Source organism: Neophocaena asiaeorientalis, unplaced genomic scaffold, assembly GCF_003031525.2.
Source record: "Neophocaena asiaeorientalis asiaeorientalis breed wild unplaced genomic scaffold, Neophocaena_asiaeorientalis_V1.1 scaffold65, whole genome shotgun sequence".
Taxonomy (NCBI): Eukaryota; Metazoa; Chordata; class Mammalia; order Artiodactyla; family Phocoenidae; genus Neophocaena; species Neophocaena asiaeorientalis.
In genome coordinates, this window is record NW_020173215.1 from 18,380,652 (window position 1) to 18,396,552 (window position 15,901).

The window sequence follows — 15,901 nt, forward strand, 5'->3', positions numbered from 1 at the left end:
ACAAGCGGGCACTGGGGCAGGGCACTTCCAGGTAGAGTCCTCCATGGTCCAAAGTGACAAACCGCATGGGATCTTTTTTTAGAACATAAGATAAACTTCTGAAGTCCTATTTTAAAGGAACAAAGAAAAGGAATTAAGATGCAAGACTGCTTCCCAAGTTTAGACAAGGAAACTGCTTAAAGAATTTTATTTGTGAGTAAAACATGTTACAATGAAGAAAGGCTGTAGAAGTTGTTCTCCCAAGCCTGTGTCTGTATATGCAACTAAACTTCATGTTGTAATACAAAGAGTTAAACTACAAAAATGAAATTAAAGTCATTGCATACCTGGGGTCAGAAGAAGGGATAAAAGGAAGAGCCCATGGTTAACTGAGGTGCAGGGTGAGGGTGGAGAGCTCTACACCACCATCTTGGCAATGGAATGATACACAGGAGAGAAGTGGCTTGCCTGCCAGCAAGCTCGAAGCAGAGATCAGCGCCATGCAGCCGCTTCAGGTCCTGCCTGGGTGTCGAGTGTGTGGGACCTGAGCCCACGTCGGGCACTGCGTCCCCCGAGGGCCCCTTCCCCCTCCTGGGGACCTGTCTGGGAGACAGGCTGGCACTGGAGCTCCTGGGACAGGTCACTGTCGAAGAAACACCTGGCCACCCACTAGTTCCCACTAAGCAGCTAGCCGCTATCTTCCAGGGATGTGAGTGCAGTGAAATTCACCGTGGTGCTGGAGGGCAGGAGGTGGGCTCCGCCAGTGACTGCACAGGGCGTTAGGTGGGACCCCTGGGGCCAACTCCTACCCTGAACTGCCTTCTGTCAAAGTGAGGGTACCCTCCAGGCCGAGCCGAGCCGCGGTTAAGAGCAGACCCCCCAGGACAACGCGTGGAGCCCTGCTGCGCTCTGCCACAGGCCCTGGGGAGAAAACGAAGCACAACGCAGACCGTTCGCTCACAGCGTGTAGGGTGAACTGCAGACTTTCTGAAAGAACATCTAGAAAGCACTCTTCCCCTCCTGATGCACCTTCCCTATGACAGGGAATCGAGAGCCCCCAGTGAGTAAGGAACGGAGCCCCAAGTCTGGTTTCGGCCGCGGGGGCCAGTGAGACCATGCATAGCTTACCTGGGTGAACACAGGCCTGTCCGCTGCTGGGACTGCCAGCTCAGCCCAGAACCACCTCTCAAAAAGTCTGCCACGGTGGCCTGGGCCATTGGCAGGGACACGAGTGTTCTCACAGGACCGAGGCTTTGTGTATCCGAACAAATGAGATCACTGAGCAGCAGATAATGCCAGCAAGAAGCTACAGGTGTGATGCAGTCACCCGAGACCTCGGGCTGAAGGGAGCCTAGCAGAGGTGGACCGCGGATTACTTCACAAGAGAAGGACAGCAAGAGCGGTGGAGGCCAGAGCTGGCAGGGCCACCCCCGACCCAGCCAGAACCCGGACTTAGCTAAGCCCCTGGGGACAGCGTGTCCCCGAAGGGCTCATGAGATGGGCCGAGGTGCTGGTCCCTGCAGGGCAGGGCTCAGAGGTGGACGCAGAGACCAAGTCTCCCCCAGCACCTGAGGCTGCCGGCTGGGCCGCTGCGCGCGCACAAGGTTAGCACCGGTCTCCGTGGGGATTCGGTCACGCCGCGAGGGGAGCGCTAGCTACGCGGGGGTGGGCCTTTTGCATTCCATTACACAAGAAGACAGGGCACGAGACACAATCGGGACAGCCTGGTGGCATCGGTTTGTGCAGGAAGGGCCTTCAGGAGTCACTCCTTTTCTTGCTCTTCTTCAGGAAGGAGGGAGTGCGGAATTTCTTCTTCTTTTTGGAGGGGGACTTGCCCGGAGACCCATCACTGCCAGGGTCCACAGCAGCCCCCTCCTCGGCAGCCGGGGCGGCGGCCTCGTCAGCCGCCTGGGCTGTGACTGGCTCAGGGATGGCCGCTGAAGGGGACCTGGTGGGGCCTGGAGGGCTCCCGGCTTCACAAAGCCCCTCTTCCTCCTCCTCCTCCTCCTCCAGTGTCGGGAAGCAGAGCGCTTCTGAAGGTTCATCAGGGGACAGGTCAGGGAGAGTCGGCGTGAAGGTGGCGGCATCGCTGTTGTCTCCGGAAGCCGGCTCCTGCGGCAGGTCTGGGGGAGGGGTGGGAGAGGCGGGGTTAGAGGGCGACTGCCTGGACCTCCAAGGAGGGTGGCAAGCGCTCTGCACCAAACAAGAGTGAGAAGCTGTCAGCAGGATCTACTCTGCCTCAGGCTGGCTGCAGCCTACAGTGCAAAACAGGGGCTCAACCTCAGGGTGGTTTTTAGCTCCTTCTCATGGACAACGTGCTGACAAAGGCAGACACAGTCCCAGGGCTTCGGTCCCCGGTCACAGAGACGGTGACGAAGGCAAGTGGAAACATTTTCAGTACTGCAACGTCTGCCCTAAACACTTGAACCCTTTTAAAGGACACGTGTTAGTAATCCTGAAATCAAGCCTAAATTTGTATCCACGACACCTGGTCTCCCCCAAGGAGACAACTATGTAAAGCTGTGGCAGCTGGTAGAGAACTACGAGCTGATTCCCAGACCAACATCAACACCAAACAAAGGCCATTTTAGGCTGGAGAGTTAAAAAAGAGATGAACGCTAAGGTAAGGGACAAAAAATTCAAGCCCCCTTAACAATTTGAACATGGAAACATAAAAGAACCAAATGGGACTTACTTTAAAGAAAACAGCCTGAGGACTGGTTTCTACACTGACCCTGGGGGAAACCAGCTTTGTAGATTTTTAAAAATAGTCCACCAAGTTACCAGCCACTGGCAGGTTCGGCAACAGCAAACCTTCAGTGCCTGGAAATCTAGCCGAACGTCCGGAGGCGACCAGAGGCTGGGCTGAGCTGCGGAGGCGCGGCTGCATGGGACTGGGCGGGAGCAGTTAGGACTCACTCCGCGAAGCATGCAGAGGTGGCCTGTGGGTGCTCAGGGGAACTCTGACCATCTGACAAATGTCACATTGGGAAAACAGCACCAAATGTCACTCTTCCACCCCCTCAAGTTAAGCTTAAGCACCCAGTTTAAGCAGAGATCCAAACACATGCGACCCCCGTGCAGCAGGTGGCAAACTCCCAGCCTGAGTCTAGTTTAGACTTGTCTCGCAGGCTCAGCAGGACCACGTGGTCCTTCCGAAACTCCTGAGACCCAGAGTGCTTGGAGCAGTGCCACCTCGGCCCTGGGGGGACTCGAGGACAGGCTGCCCACCGCACAGCTCAGGGGGACCCAGCCCCTTCCAGGAAGGCCACTGCCCAGAATGGAGGAACTGGGTAAAAGAAGGGCCTTTGTTTTTATTTTGAATCAACAAAAAACAAAAATTAATAAGCAACAAAGAAGCAGAGGAATGAGGCAAAGCACAGGGAAATGCCGATCAAACAGCAGAGGGCCAGGCAGCAGGCGGTACTTACTATGGTAACAGGTACTCTTTAGCACATCCACCTCCTGTTTGTAACGCAGCCACAGGAAGAGAAAAGCACAGGTAGAGAATCTATGCATTCAGTCACAGCCATCGGGTTACAGAAGGAGAATGGCCAGGCCATTCTTGTGGACACAGAAAAGGGCAGGAGGTGGGCCACAGGCTCCCGACAGGCACGGGAAGCACAATGTACAAGACCGAGGGACAGACACACAGGCCACACGTCACAGAAACACGGTGGGTGGTCTGAGAGGCCAGGGGAGGCGGGCACTCTCCACGGACTGGGAGATAACGGCCAAAGAATGCAGCCCTGTGGCCCAGACACAACAGAGGACGTTTCCGGGGTTGATCCGAGCACAGGAAGGTTTAGGAAACGTGCAAGCAGTGGGCAAAACTGACATCGTGAATGAAGGCAGGTTCCGATCCCCAACGACTGTCCTCCCACCTGTGACGTCACGCTAACGAATCTGTGTTGCCTCAAGTTACCCCAGACAGAACCAACACGGGAGCGGAGGAGGCTGGGCAAGCTCAGAGCGGATGATGTACTGGTTTCCATGCAAACACACTTGGCTGTTAAGTGTCAGTTCAACTACTGCCGCACTCAGCTGCTTTTCTTACACAGAGCCACGAAGTTCGGCCCCTCCTGGCGATGCCGGCCCGGGCGGCCATGCACCACCCTCCCACACGGGGCAGCCGCACACCCACCTCCACCCCAGGGCTCACCTTCCTCCAGCTTGATGGGGGCGCTCGGGGGAGTGTGGGGGGCAGCGGGGGGCTCTGGAGGGCTCTCTTCTTTGTCTTCTCTAGTCTCGTCCAGATTCTCTGCAGGTGCACAGAGGGTGGAAAGTGCACGGTGAAGGCCTTTGGACACGGCGGGCCTCCCCTCGCCCCTTCCCGGGCGGACGGGCTCTCCCGCCCTGCCCATCGGGCTGCCTCGGGGAGGGCGGGGGGGCGGGGGCGCTGCTCAGGCCGCAAGCAAGAGCCCAAGAAGGGAAGGGCTCGCAGCCGCTGGCCTCAACCTTTTCCCCATTCCTACCCAAGAGGACAAAGGAAGCCACTCCTGACTGGGCTGTGGATCTCGGTTTGAGACTCTGCCAGAGCTGCCTCTGTGACGAGCTGTGACCCGTGACCCCCCGCCTGTCCTCTAGTGAGGGGCCCCTCCCCATGTCCTCACCATCCTGCCTCTCCCACTGCTGGGCAAGAGCCCAGGGTCCCAAGCACCCTCGCCCTACTTGCCACCTCAGGCAACATTACAGGAGTGTGACCTTGGTTTTAATTTGTTATTTAGAGCATTTTCTACCAATAATTTAAACTCGGCAGTTGTAACACGTATTTTTATTTTCTATAGTAAAGTATGCCGAGGACCAGAGAACTAGGTAGGCCTCAGGGTCCCGAAAATTCCACGTCCACCTCTCATTTGGGGAAAAATATATACCAGTGTAAGTATCTTAATGCCTTCAATCTCCTTCTCTCATTGAAACTTTTCATGTTAATAGCTTTGGACCAACTTGCCTCCCCAAGTCCCCCGAGCCTGCAGCTCCCTTCCTGAAGCCAGGTGTCTCTAAACAGAGGCATTCACACCTCCTGCCTGAGTGAACAAATTCCTTCAGCCAGGAAAAGCAGCCAAAGGCCAGGGGCTTTCTTCGTTGTGCCTGAGGTGCTGGCTCTGACAGACAGCCTGCGATCACTGTGGCACACACTGCCCGCCCCCCATGCCGTGCCCAGAGCCAGCACCAGTGCTGTGGCCCCTGGCTGCCACTCCCACTGCTGACAGCTCTGTGATCGCACAGCATGATCACAGCTGTCCCCATCCACATCCACTCACTTGCTGTGACATCACTCCTCATGGAGCCTCACATATACAGGAAATATTTGTATCTTGTGGTTTAACTCAAAAAAAAAAAAAAAATCCAGGTTTCCCAGACACTGGAAGGGCCTGAGTCCAAAGGGAAGACACACATATATGTGCCCAGGAACTGGGATTAGGCTACAGGACCAATAGCTCAGGCCCACACACACCAGTTCTTACTCTAAGGCAAGTAATTATGGCCACAGCTCAGACAGAGCTTTCTGCAGGGCTGCACGGACCGCTCAGGAGATGATCAGAATTAGTGCTGTGACCAGAAGATCAGGCTCACGCTGAATCTATGTGCAGCAAGCCTTAATTTTAATGCATATGTAACCAAGTGACAGGCAGTGATGGTGTAACACACTGAAAAACAATTCAGCAGCAGTTTTTTTGCACAACTCAAATTCCAATAGCAGCTATGTGATGCATTATGTAATTGGTCTAAAACAAGACTAAAAAAAAAAAAAAAAGTTAAATTGGGGCAAATCAGAGGTTGCGTTTGAAGCAGGAATAGTTCCCAGGATGGTCCCCCATCGACCTGGAGGGTAACTGTGGGATTTCCATTCCAGGAGGGCTGCTCCCAAGAGGAAGAAGCGTGGTCCATACTAAGGTCCCGGGGACAGCAGCATGAACTTCCTGGAGGGGACGTCGTGCCCCAGGGTCTTCGTGGTAACCAACCCAGGGCACTCAGGGACAGTGATTCAGACCCACTGAGCCTTCGTGTCAGAGGCAGTGGGAGGCTGGCTTCTCTCTTAGTTCTCAAAATGTCTGGATGTGCTTTTAAAAACCTGAAGTTTACACCACTGTAAAGCAATTATACCCCAATAAAGGTGTTAAAAAAAAAAAAAAAACCTGAAGTTTGAAACAAGCTGCTCCAAGAGGTTCTGGCTCTCAGAGCCATTTATTTTCCTTTGTTGTAAAATAGTCCCAACATGTTTTGCAAAAATATGACCTCCTATGTCAGTGAGCTACCAAGAGAAACAAAGGCTGCACCAGCATTGGCCACAACCTTCACAGGGTCTCGCTCGTCCCTGGGCCTGTGACCACGCCCAGCCAGGGAGCTCTCGGGCTTACGGAGAAAAAGAGAAGTCCGTCAGAAAACTCCAAGCCGTGACTTCAGCTGAGATGAAGGTGGGAGGAGACCGCGTGCAGGGGCGCAGGTCACAGACCCGGGAGCAGAGCAGAATGCGCACGGAATGGCATGCTACGCTTATCTTCCACGGCCACCTACAGTCGGCCCAGGACAGAGGAGCCCGCGGAGCACGTCCTCCTGCCTCCTCCTGCACCCAGGACCCACGGGGCTGCTCACCTTCGGGGCCCCTGTGCTTGCGCTCCACCGCCCTGCGGTAGTCGTCCAGCTCGCGGTCGGTGAGCGTGCTGAAGGGGTTGGGGCCCGTGGTGCTCACGATGACGTGGGGCTGGTACTCCTTCTCAATGATGGCCTTGGAGGCTGTCACCAGCTCGCCCTGCGGACAGAAAGGGACGGCTGGTCTACAAGAGCCCTGCCGCTCCAGGACTGTCCCTCCTCCCGGGCAAGGCTGGGGCGGGGCGCACACACATCCCTGAGAGGCCCTGAGGCTTAGGCTGAGCGGCAGCCTTCAGCAGTGGAAGACTGAGAAACACATGCAGCTGGGGAGAGACTCCTAGGAAAGTCCTTCAGATTTCAGAAGCAAAGGCACCAACGTGCAGATCAAGTGTGTAGAGCACCCCAGGGAGAGGCCCATCCCCTCACAGACAGACAGGGATGGATGGAAAAGGGGACTTTTAAAGTCGATTACCCTCCTCCCAATCAGAAAGCGTCATGACCACAACACTCAGATGGGTGTGCTCGGAAATGCGCTCATGCTCTAAGAGCACAGAAAAGTTCTGCCCTTTTGACTGTGCATTTGATTTGTAGCTAGATCCTGTAACTTACCCCAAAACATTAAGAGATAACAGAATGTCACAAAACACCAGCACTTGTCTGAGGAATTTGCAAAAGTGTAAGACTTTATACAAAAGAAAAAAGAAAGCTTAAGCAAAGCGAAGCACACAGGTGGCCCGGCCCTCGAGCAGGAGGCCCACGCAGCCAGGCCGCACAGGCAGGGAGCAGCGGGCAGCCCTCGGGCGCTACGCCCGCCCACCCTCGCCTGCCCAGCACAGCTCGGTGCCCCGCAGCTCGCCAGCTTGGCCCCCACACACTCTGGGGCTCAGTTTTGAGAAAGTTAACCAGAACCCAAGCACGTGCCCATTACTTAATGAGAACTCCTGAAAGCCAGTGAAAACGGGAGAACCCACGATCGTTTCGATACCAGGCCTGGCCCGGCAGCGCTCTCCTCGGTGGGCGAACCCCAGAGGGAGAGGGCGTGCCAGCGACGTGCACGAGAGACAGGGCCAGGCCGAGTCCCAGGAAAATTCAGCCCACCGGCCGACTGCTCCCCTGGGAACCTGGGCTGAGCAGTCACTGTCCAGCGACACGGACCCCAGGGGAGAGAAGAAAAAGGCTGAAATCCGCAGGCTGTGCTCGGAGAGCCTCGAGATCGGAAATCAGCTGCCTAGATGGGGGGGCCTCCTTCTGAGCGGGCCCGACCCCAGGTCGACTGGCTTTTCCTTCAGAAGTAGCCCAGCCTCCCCAGACAGGGATCGGATCCTCGTCTGCCACGAGTTAGCTCTGTGGCCTAAGACAAGCCCCTTCCTGTCCACGGGCCTGTTTTACAGGCCTCAAGAGGGGCCTGCCGGGCTGACCACAGCTAAGACGTGCTGAGCACTAACATTCTAGGATCTACGGCAACTAGGGAACTGCGTTTGCATCCTGGTATCACCGCCAGTAAAGTGAGATGGAGATTCGAGCTTTCAGAGAAGTGTTTACATCACTTAAATCAAATGTTCAGTCAACTGCCACGGAGATGCCCTGTGGTCAAGCAAGGTCCTTTCTGTCTGGAACACCTGGCCCTCGAGGTGCAGCATGGTCGGCTCCTGCCCCCACCAGCAGGGAGCTCCCTCCTCCAAATTCCTCAGCCGAGGGCCGAGCTGCCTTCCAGACCAGCTCTTAACAGATACAGGGACACAGGGACGCTGTTATTCTGGAGGGAAGGAGACACAGATACGCTTGAGATGCAGAGGGACGCAGGCCCGCTGTGGAGCAACCGAGGCCGAGAAACCAGGATGCGCAGCGGCTGCTCCCGCCAGCAGGCCCCGCAGAGACTCTCGCTGCTGCCGTCACTTGGAGCCACCACCACGGGCTCTAAGCAGGACAGACGCCCAGCAACTACGTCTGCCCCGACTGACACCACCTGTGTGGGATAACAGCTCCAGCTCCTAAGCTGTGCAAACCTGGTCTAGTGCCCTGACCTCTCTGAGCATCAGGTTTTCACCTGTAAAACCTACTCAGGTTTGAATTTACACTCCAGGTGCCGGGCCACACACACACTAGGTGCTCAACACCAAGTGCACCGGGCGAGTCCACAAGCTGGGCCGCAGGCCTCCTTGCATTTCTACCATGCGGCAGGCGGCTGCAGGCACACGCACCAACAGGGAAGCTTACGCTACACAAATCGCACAAGAGTTCTTCCCCGCACTGGACAACTTTCGGCGTAGACTTTCCCACCCTGGTCTCTAACGACTCGATTCAGTCGTGATGAGGTCCAGAGGGCTGCATGCTGGCTTGTGCGGCACTGGAGCCAAGCGCGCCTGCAGCAGGGCTCAGCGTTCCTTTCAGAACCGGAGTGTCGGGGTGTGGCTGGCGACGCACTGCCCCTCCTCCGTCAGAAGACACCCCCTGCCCTGTGTGAACAGCTATCATCATGAGGGAGAGATGGAGGCAAAGCAAAGTCCTTCCAGAAAAGCCCCAGCTTCCCGAGTCCCAAACACCTGTTCCTCAAGTTCTCAAACGGGCAGCAAGTATCCATACACTTGCCTTACCGGGAAGAGGACGCGTTTAGAACATTAACAACCCCAGTCCTTCCCTGGTCAAGTTAGAACTCAACTTGCCAGCAAGCAGTGCCATCTTCCAGGAGTAATGCCATCTGCATCTTGAGGTCCACACGAAAGGATGTGGACACAGACCCAGTCCAGGACGCTGGTGGAGTCAAAGCACACTCTCACCGCTGGAGGGAGACACCCGCCGCGGGAAGAAGACCAAGGCTGCGAACGCGAGCGCCCGGAGGATGGGGGAGGAAAACCAGGGACAGAAGCCTGTGTCCGGGGATGTCGACATCCCCCCAGCTGGGAGCAGTCTCCTCGGCTAACCGCACCGGACACGGCACTCACAGCGGCACGCTGCTCAGATCTGCTGCGGGGAGGACGCCGCCGTCTCCACGCGTCTCACTCCCACAGACTCTCAACTTCCCAGCCAGGCGTGAGGGGGCCCTACGTACACCACTTCGGGAAGCGGTCGCAGGTGACTGTGACGCGCCCCCAAATCCGAACACCACTCGGCAGAGCGAGAGCCAGACTGTAACTGGAGCCACGAGAGCTCCCTCCAGTGCAGCTCCCCGGCCCACCGTGCAGACAGCCCTCACAGCAGCACACAGAAACCACCAAGTGCAGCGTAATGCCGGAGAGACTGCACAGCAATGACTAGGAATTTGGCTCGAGCCCACAAAGCTGGAGGCGGTTTGGGGCTTTCACAGTAAGCACCCTGGGGTCATGGACTCAACACACTTGGACGCATCTGAGAGAAAGAATTATGAACTAACAAGATCACAACAGCTTCTGGTCCAAAGTAGCAACATGAGAAACAAGCACCAGGGGTAAGAAGCCATCTTTCTCCCCTGCTCTGAGCAGTTCCTCTAAGAATGGCAGCTGGAAGTACACTCTAAGGACAAGGAAAAATGGGGCCCATTGAATTAATATATAAATGTGCAAGGAAATTTTATCAGCAGGGCTTCCAGACAGGAATATAGGATCATTAGTGCAAATCTGATTTCTCTGGCAATGGGAACATTGATAAAATGATATTTGCCTCTCACTGGGTGTGTATTAATCGAAAGAGACCCTGAAAATTCCCTTTGAACACAGGGTACACACCACTAAGACACTGAGCCACGTGGTGAGCCACCCTGGCTCTGCACACCAGCAGCCTGAGTGTGTAGAGGGTTTCCTTCCACCGGGGCAAGTTACACCAGATACATTTTCCACCTACTGTACATGTCAGGCACCCACGTACACAGAGAAATTACAATTCTGGGTTTCAAATTATCATACGTATTTCTTCCCCCTTGCAACATTTAAAACAATCTAGGTTTTTTTTATTTTCTATTTTTTTGAGGTAAAAATACATTTCCTCAACAAGGGCTGGCAAAGACTGTCCTGTTTCATTTCCCATCCCTCTGAAACGACGTCTTTCAATCCTACAGCCTCTGACTGCCACGCTCATTGCACCCGCGGTCACAGCTGAGAAGCGAAGGCGGAAGGTCTCGCGGGGGAGCTGACACGCTCGCGGCCCACCCGGGAGCCTTCTGCAGTTGGCACCTTGGAAAAGGCAAGCTCCTCAATCCCCAAAGCATGCACCAACCAAAGTCACATGCAGAACTTCAGAAACATCCCTAAGATCAGCCATTTCTCAGCACAACGTAAAAATGCTAAAAATTGTAAAAATAACCTCATACAAAATGCTGTATTTAAAGAAGCAGAACAGAACCTTTTGGACGATCTCGCAAATAACTGAGAGATCCGTTTAAAGCTCCTGCGGTACCTAAGACAATACCTAGCGAGAGCGACGGGTGAGGGGCGGGGCGGGTAAAGAGCAGGGTGTGCCGACAGGTAGCTGAGGACGGGGCGGTGAGTACCTTTCTAAAAGAGACAGACTTAGCGGGACTAAAGGTCTGCTCTGTACGCTCGAGCCCTTCGATTGTTTCCGTACAGTCAGAGAGGGGCGCGTCCTGCAACAGTAAACTGAGTCGTCAGAGCCCGCCAGGCCCGGCTGTGGAACATCAACGAGAGCACAGGATGGAGGCAGCTGAGAGCATGCAGCGGGACAGCCGTCCACAGCGATGCAGCGGTGATGGCGGTGCAACGTGCAAACACGGGCCACAGAACCAGGACCACAGCTGGCCAGCGTCAGAAAATGCAACAACCATCACCAACCCCGGTGAGTCATGTTTAAAACATTTGGTGGCAACTTCATTTTCAGAGATAACTACTTACACAATTATCTTCAATGTGCCATGAGGTACAATCCTTTTACAGAAATGCGTGTAAATGTGGACCACATTTACAGGAACCCTCTGCACTTTTCCCCAAGCAGCACTTTGTTGTGGACAGCAATCTATGCAAGAACCAAAGTCCACGACACCCACCCTCTTCCAGCGTTGTACACAGTTCACCGCTAACACCGGGCGAACCCAGGCCCTGAGCCAGGCATGCACGATGTGGAGCTGGGCTGGAGGGGGACACGGCCCTGGGCATGCTTATGCTTGGTCTCCCACTCAAGGAAAAGTGGCTGGGTTACTTCTTATCATGAAGACTTTGAACAAAGAAAACTGGTTGCCTAGGACACTTACCTCATAGTCATTCTCTCCCAACTTAAGAATAATTTTGGAGCAGGCAGTCATTAGAGCCACCACCCACTACCGTCAGAGACATTCTGAGCTCTCACCTGGACGAGGCTCCTGTCCATCACTACACCACACAACACCTGGGACTGGGGGCCCGCGGTCTTAATGTCCTGTAGGTTCTGCTCTCGAATCTGAGGATGGCAAGAAGGGAAACACACATCAACAGTACAGAGAAACCTCGCTGTGGCTGAAAGTCACCGTTTGTGCGCTTGGGCCCCCAGCACAAGCTGCTATTCTGTTCTGCCCTGCACCCCAGTGGGTCCTGCGTGACCACCGTGCCCGCTTAACGGTGCTGGTCCAGCCCGATTAGTAATTCATGGGTCTGAGGAGATGGAGGGCCCCTTCCAGACGACTTCGGCAGGCACAGACCTCACTAACTTGAGGGGAGGCACCCCTGTGTGCCCATCTTTTAGTGACATTGTGAACACTGGTGGATCTCATGTTCCAATAGACCAAACGTTCTAACTCTTCAAACGAACCCTGCAAGGCAGGGGCAAAGGCTGTTCTTTCTGCCCTGCTACGTGAGCAGGTGCTGGCTCAACAACGGGGGCCAAAGCGTCTGCTGCTCACACACTGCCACTGCACCTCGTCAGCACGGCAGCAAAGCAGTGTGAAGGGAGGACCTCGGCAGTCACGTGGTGGCAGCAGAGGTCCTCCTGGAGCTACACCCTCTCCCCCTGCAGCCGCAGGCCTCCGGCCCCACCCAGGGCTGCCTCCTCCCACACGCACGTCAGCTTCCACTGATTGCTGGTGGCAGTCGGTGCGCACCTTGTTCCTCATCTCCTGGACCTCTTTTGGGTTGGTGTTCAGTGGAACGAACAGGTTTGGGACGGCAGAGGCAGGAGTCCTATGTCCATCCTCTTTAGTCCACTGTAATAGCAAGGACAGTTGAAAAGTCAGAATCGTGACAACAGTAAGTGACACCACAGCATCCAGTCTGTCCAACTCCTCTCACATCTGGTCATGCACCGAACTTCACAGAGAGTGAACCAATGACCACACCGCCTGGGTCACTGCAGTGGCTGGAAACCAGTAATGCTGGAAGCCAGAGCTGTGACTGACTAGCAAGTGCCAGCCAGAGTGCCCAGCTGACATCTAGGGCGCGACACGGGCTGACGACACAGCTATGCCCCATGACTCCCTCGGACAAGCCGTGGGGGACCCTTCAGAGCACACTGGTTCACCACTCCGAGAGTCCTCAACACCAAAGCCGGCTGGAAGCATGAGATGACAGGGTCATGAGAAGCGGTGTGATGCTGCTGTCCAGGTGAGGGGAGACTCTGTGCGGTGAGGCAAGAGTGGGCATCACCAAAGTTTTGCATTAAAATAAACTACCGCACCAGAATGTACTGTTTGCGTAGCTATTTCAACCCAAGAAGATTACTGTATGAAGACTTACACAGTAGCTACCTGCGGAAGAGTTTGGTGATGTCAAATACTTTATATAATTAATACTTTTGAGTGTTACAAAAGTGTCCCAAACGAACTTAAAGCGCTCATGAACCCTTCCTGGAAGGCTGTTTTAGACACCAGTGCGTATTATATCAGCATGCTGCACCTTTCATGCGTACGTTTTTTTCGGACCTCCAATCAAATATGAGATTTTTAATCAAATTCTAATTCTTAGGCATGAGTAGGCACTGAACACTAAAACAAGCCCATCGTAGAGAGCAAATGTTATGCCTTTCAGAATATTTTCAAGAGGCAATAAGATAGCCATAGACCGAGACTTTACAGAAAGCAGCAAAACCGTCCAATGCTGGGCCGCTGTGAAGGCAGCGTGGGATGGGCATGAGCTGCGAGATACTCACTGACGCTTTATCTCCTCAGATAGAAATAACTCCAGCTTCTTATTAAAAATAATTTTTAGTTAAAACATTAAAACAACAACCTCAGAAGCTTGAACAAGTTTGAAAACTTAAGAATAATTATTATAAATTAATATACCAACCTGAAAACAGCGCATGGAATTCGTATTACTCCAGAACAGTAAGAAACAAATTTAAAAGTTGAACAAAGTCTCCCCTTCAATGTACACAGTGACTAAAATACCTAAAGCAATTTAATATTTTTTTCAAGCTAATAGTAAATACGGCTCAAAGCTGCTGCTACACATACACTTTGGAAAAATTCATCACGGCAATTCAGCACTACATATGTATGTGGTCAGCAGAAGTTGTTTTCAGGCCCACTCCCTTTAACAAGTGAAATAAGTTACAAACTAAACAAATAAAATGAAAAAAGAAAATAAGGGACAGAGGGAGAGAGAGAGGAAGTGGGTGAGAGGGAGCAGGAAAGGGGAGACGGGCTCAAACACCGACCGACCCCGGCCATATTCACGCAGAGTCTCTGCCACGTGACACGTTTCCTTAGGAGCACAGAGGCTGTCTCAACAACTGTGCATCCGGAAAACACCAGAACCACCTGGGGAAGACAGAACTTATTTCTTTTAAATAAATCTATAAAGCAAAAGCACTGTTACAAGGGAAACAGGAAGGCCCGCTTCGCTTACTTGGCGTCCTGTCTCAGCACATCTAGGCTGATCTCTCCTCAACTCCTATGGAACTAATCATGCAGAGACACGTGCGTCCCAGCCTCCGTCTCTCCGCAAGAGGCTCCACTGAGGGCCTCTCCTACTGGGATGCAGGGCCAGCGGCCTGTCCAGGTCTAGCGCTGCCCAGGGACGTCTGAGCACCAGACGGCAGAGTAGCGTTCAGGGCAGCGTTACTCCTGACACGAAGCTCGCCTCAGCGCCTGTCGCTGGTGCCTGCGGATAGCCTGGCTGCACTTGGGTCATGCCACACCCAGCAGGAGTCAGAAGACTCTCCACTATGGCCGTCTACTCACATGCAACAGTCCATGCAGAAAGTAGCTGGCTGAGAGCGTTCGGAGGCTTTGGGACAGCAAACAGGGAAGGAGGCTCACGAGAAAGGACGAGGGTCAGTGAGAAGATGCCCATGAGCCACGAGGGAAAACTGCTTAAGAGAACGCTAAGACTTTAAAGAACAGACTTAAGTTAGTGCCTTAATGAAACAGCTGAGTTTATGACATTAAAGTAAGAGGTTATGCTTCACCCATCTTTTTGTCCTGAAGTATTAAAGATTCTTCAAATACAATTTGAACTGAATGATAGCTCCTACTTGTAGGTTAATCCATGTAAGTCATGTAGCATTTTTGCTGTGTACGGAGTTAGGTAATGCTGGAATTACTGCGGAGGTACAACATATCTTAAGCAGTTTCAAGCAGACAGTATTACTTGAATTATATCTGATGCAAAAGTGGATCTGGGTTCAGGCTAAGGAAGGTTACTGAGGAAGGCTTGCCTAGCCCTGGGTCAGAAGGGCCAGGTTCCCAAAGCCTCCGAAGCCCCAGCTGCCAGACGTGCTCTACATCATCTAACTATGAACAGTAAGGTAGGCACAGACCAAGCAGTTGGTAATACAGCTTGGCACGCAGACACCGGACGAGAGAGACTGCAGCAAGGGTTTCACGTGATCGTGTGTAATGTTCGTCCACACCTTAGTCTTCGACTTGGGACTGCTTCCGTTCTGCCCTTCCTCAGAAGCATCGTCACCCCGGCCAGAGTTCAGCCATCTTGTCTTCTCTCGTTGCTGCTTCTGAAAACTGTGTCTGAGAGGGGAGCAAGTGCCCGAATCACCGTCACTCGCAAAGGGGTAACCTGTGACACTGGCAGGAACCTCCACGTCGCTGTATTTTTTAGATTTCTCTCTCAGAGCAGGGTATCGATAAGGGTAGCCAGTTCTGTAACCCTAGGGGCCAGAGAGAGAGACAGTCAATATTTCAGATCTGAAAACAAGAGTTTCACTTTGGAAAACTGTGTGGAAATAGCTACAAAAGCTGACTATATGCACACCCTATGTACATGCATGCCCAGGAGAAACGCAAATATGTTCACCAAAAGACAGGTATGAAAATGCTAACAGCGGCACTATTCCCACAGCCCCAAAGTAGAAAAACCCCAAAGTCCATCAACAGTAGAAGGGATGAACGGTGGTATGTTCACATAGCAGAGCATGACACAGCAATGAGAATATTACTAGTACAAAATTTGGGTGTATCTTCACAAATATGGTATTG

The 15,901-nt window shown here is 53.4% G+C and overlaps 1 protein-coding gene across 2 annotated transcripts in view; it reads right to left on the bottom strand.

The window, feature by feature from the left end:
- Positions 1-168: 168 nt before the first annotated feature.
- Positions 169-15,901, bottom strand: part of ADD1 (adducin 1) — a 76,264-nt gene continuing 60,531 nt past the window's right edge. Inside the window, exons 10-16 of one of the 2 annotated variants that reach the window (XM_024745219.1) lie at positions 15,322-15,573; positions 12,572-12,673; positions 11,845-11,934; positions 11,036-11,128; positions 6,577-6,733; positions 4,142-4,240; positions 169-2,102 (exon numbers count right to left, since the gene is read on the bottom strand). In XM_024745219.1, the coding sequence (XP_024600987.1) occupies positions 1,735-2,102; positions 4,142-4,240; positions 6,577-6,733; positions 11,036-11,128; positions 11,845-11,934; positions 12,572-12,673; positions 15,322-15,573 (1,161 nt within the window). In that variant the 3' untranslated portion in view covers positions 169-1,734. The remainder of the gene's footprint in view (positions 2,103-4,141; positions 4,241-6,576; positions 6,734-11,035; positions 11,129-11,844; positions 11,935-12,571; positions 12,674-15,321; positions 15,574-15,901) is intronic. The other variant, XM_024745218.1, reaches the window with a different exon arrangement.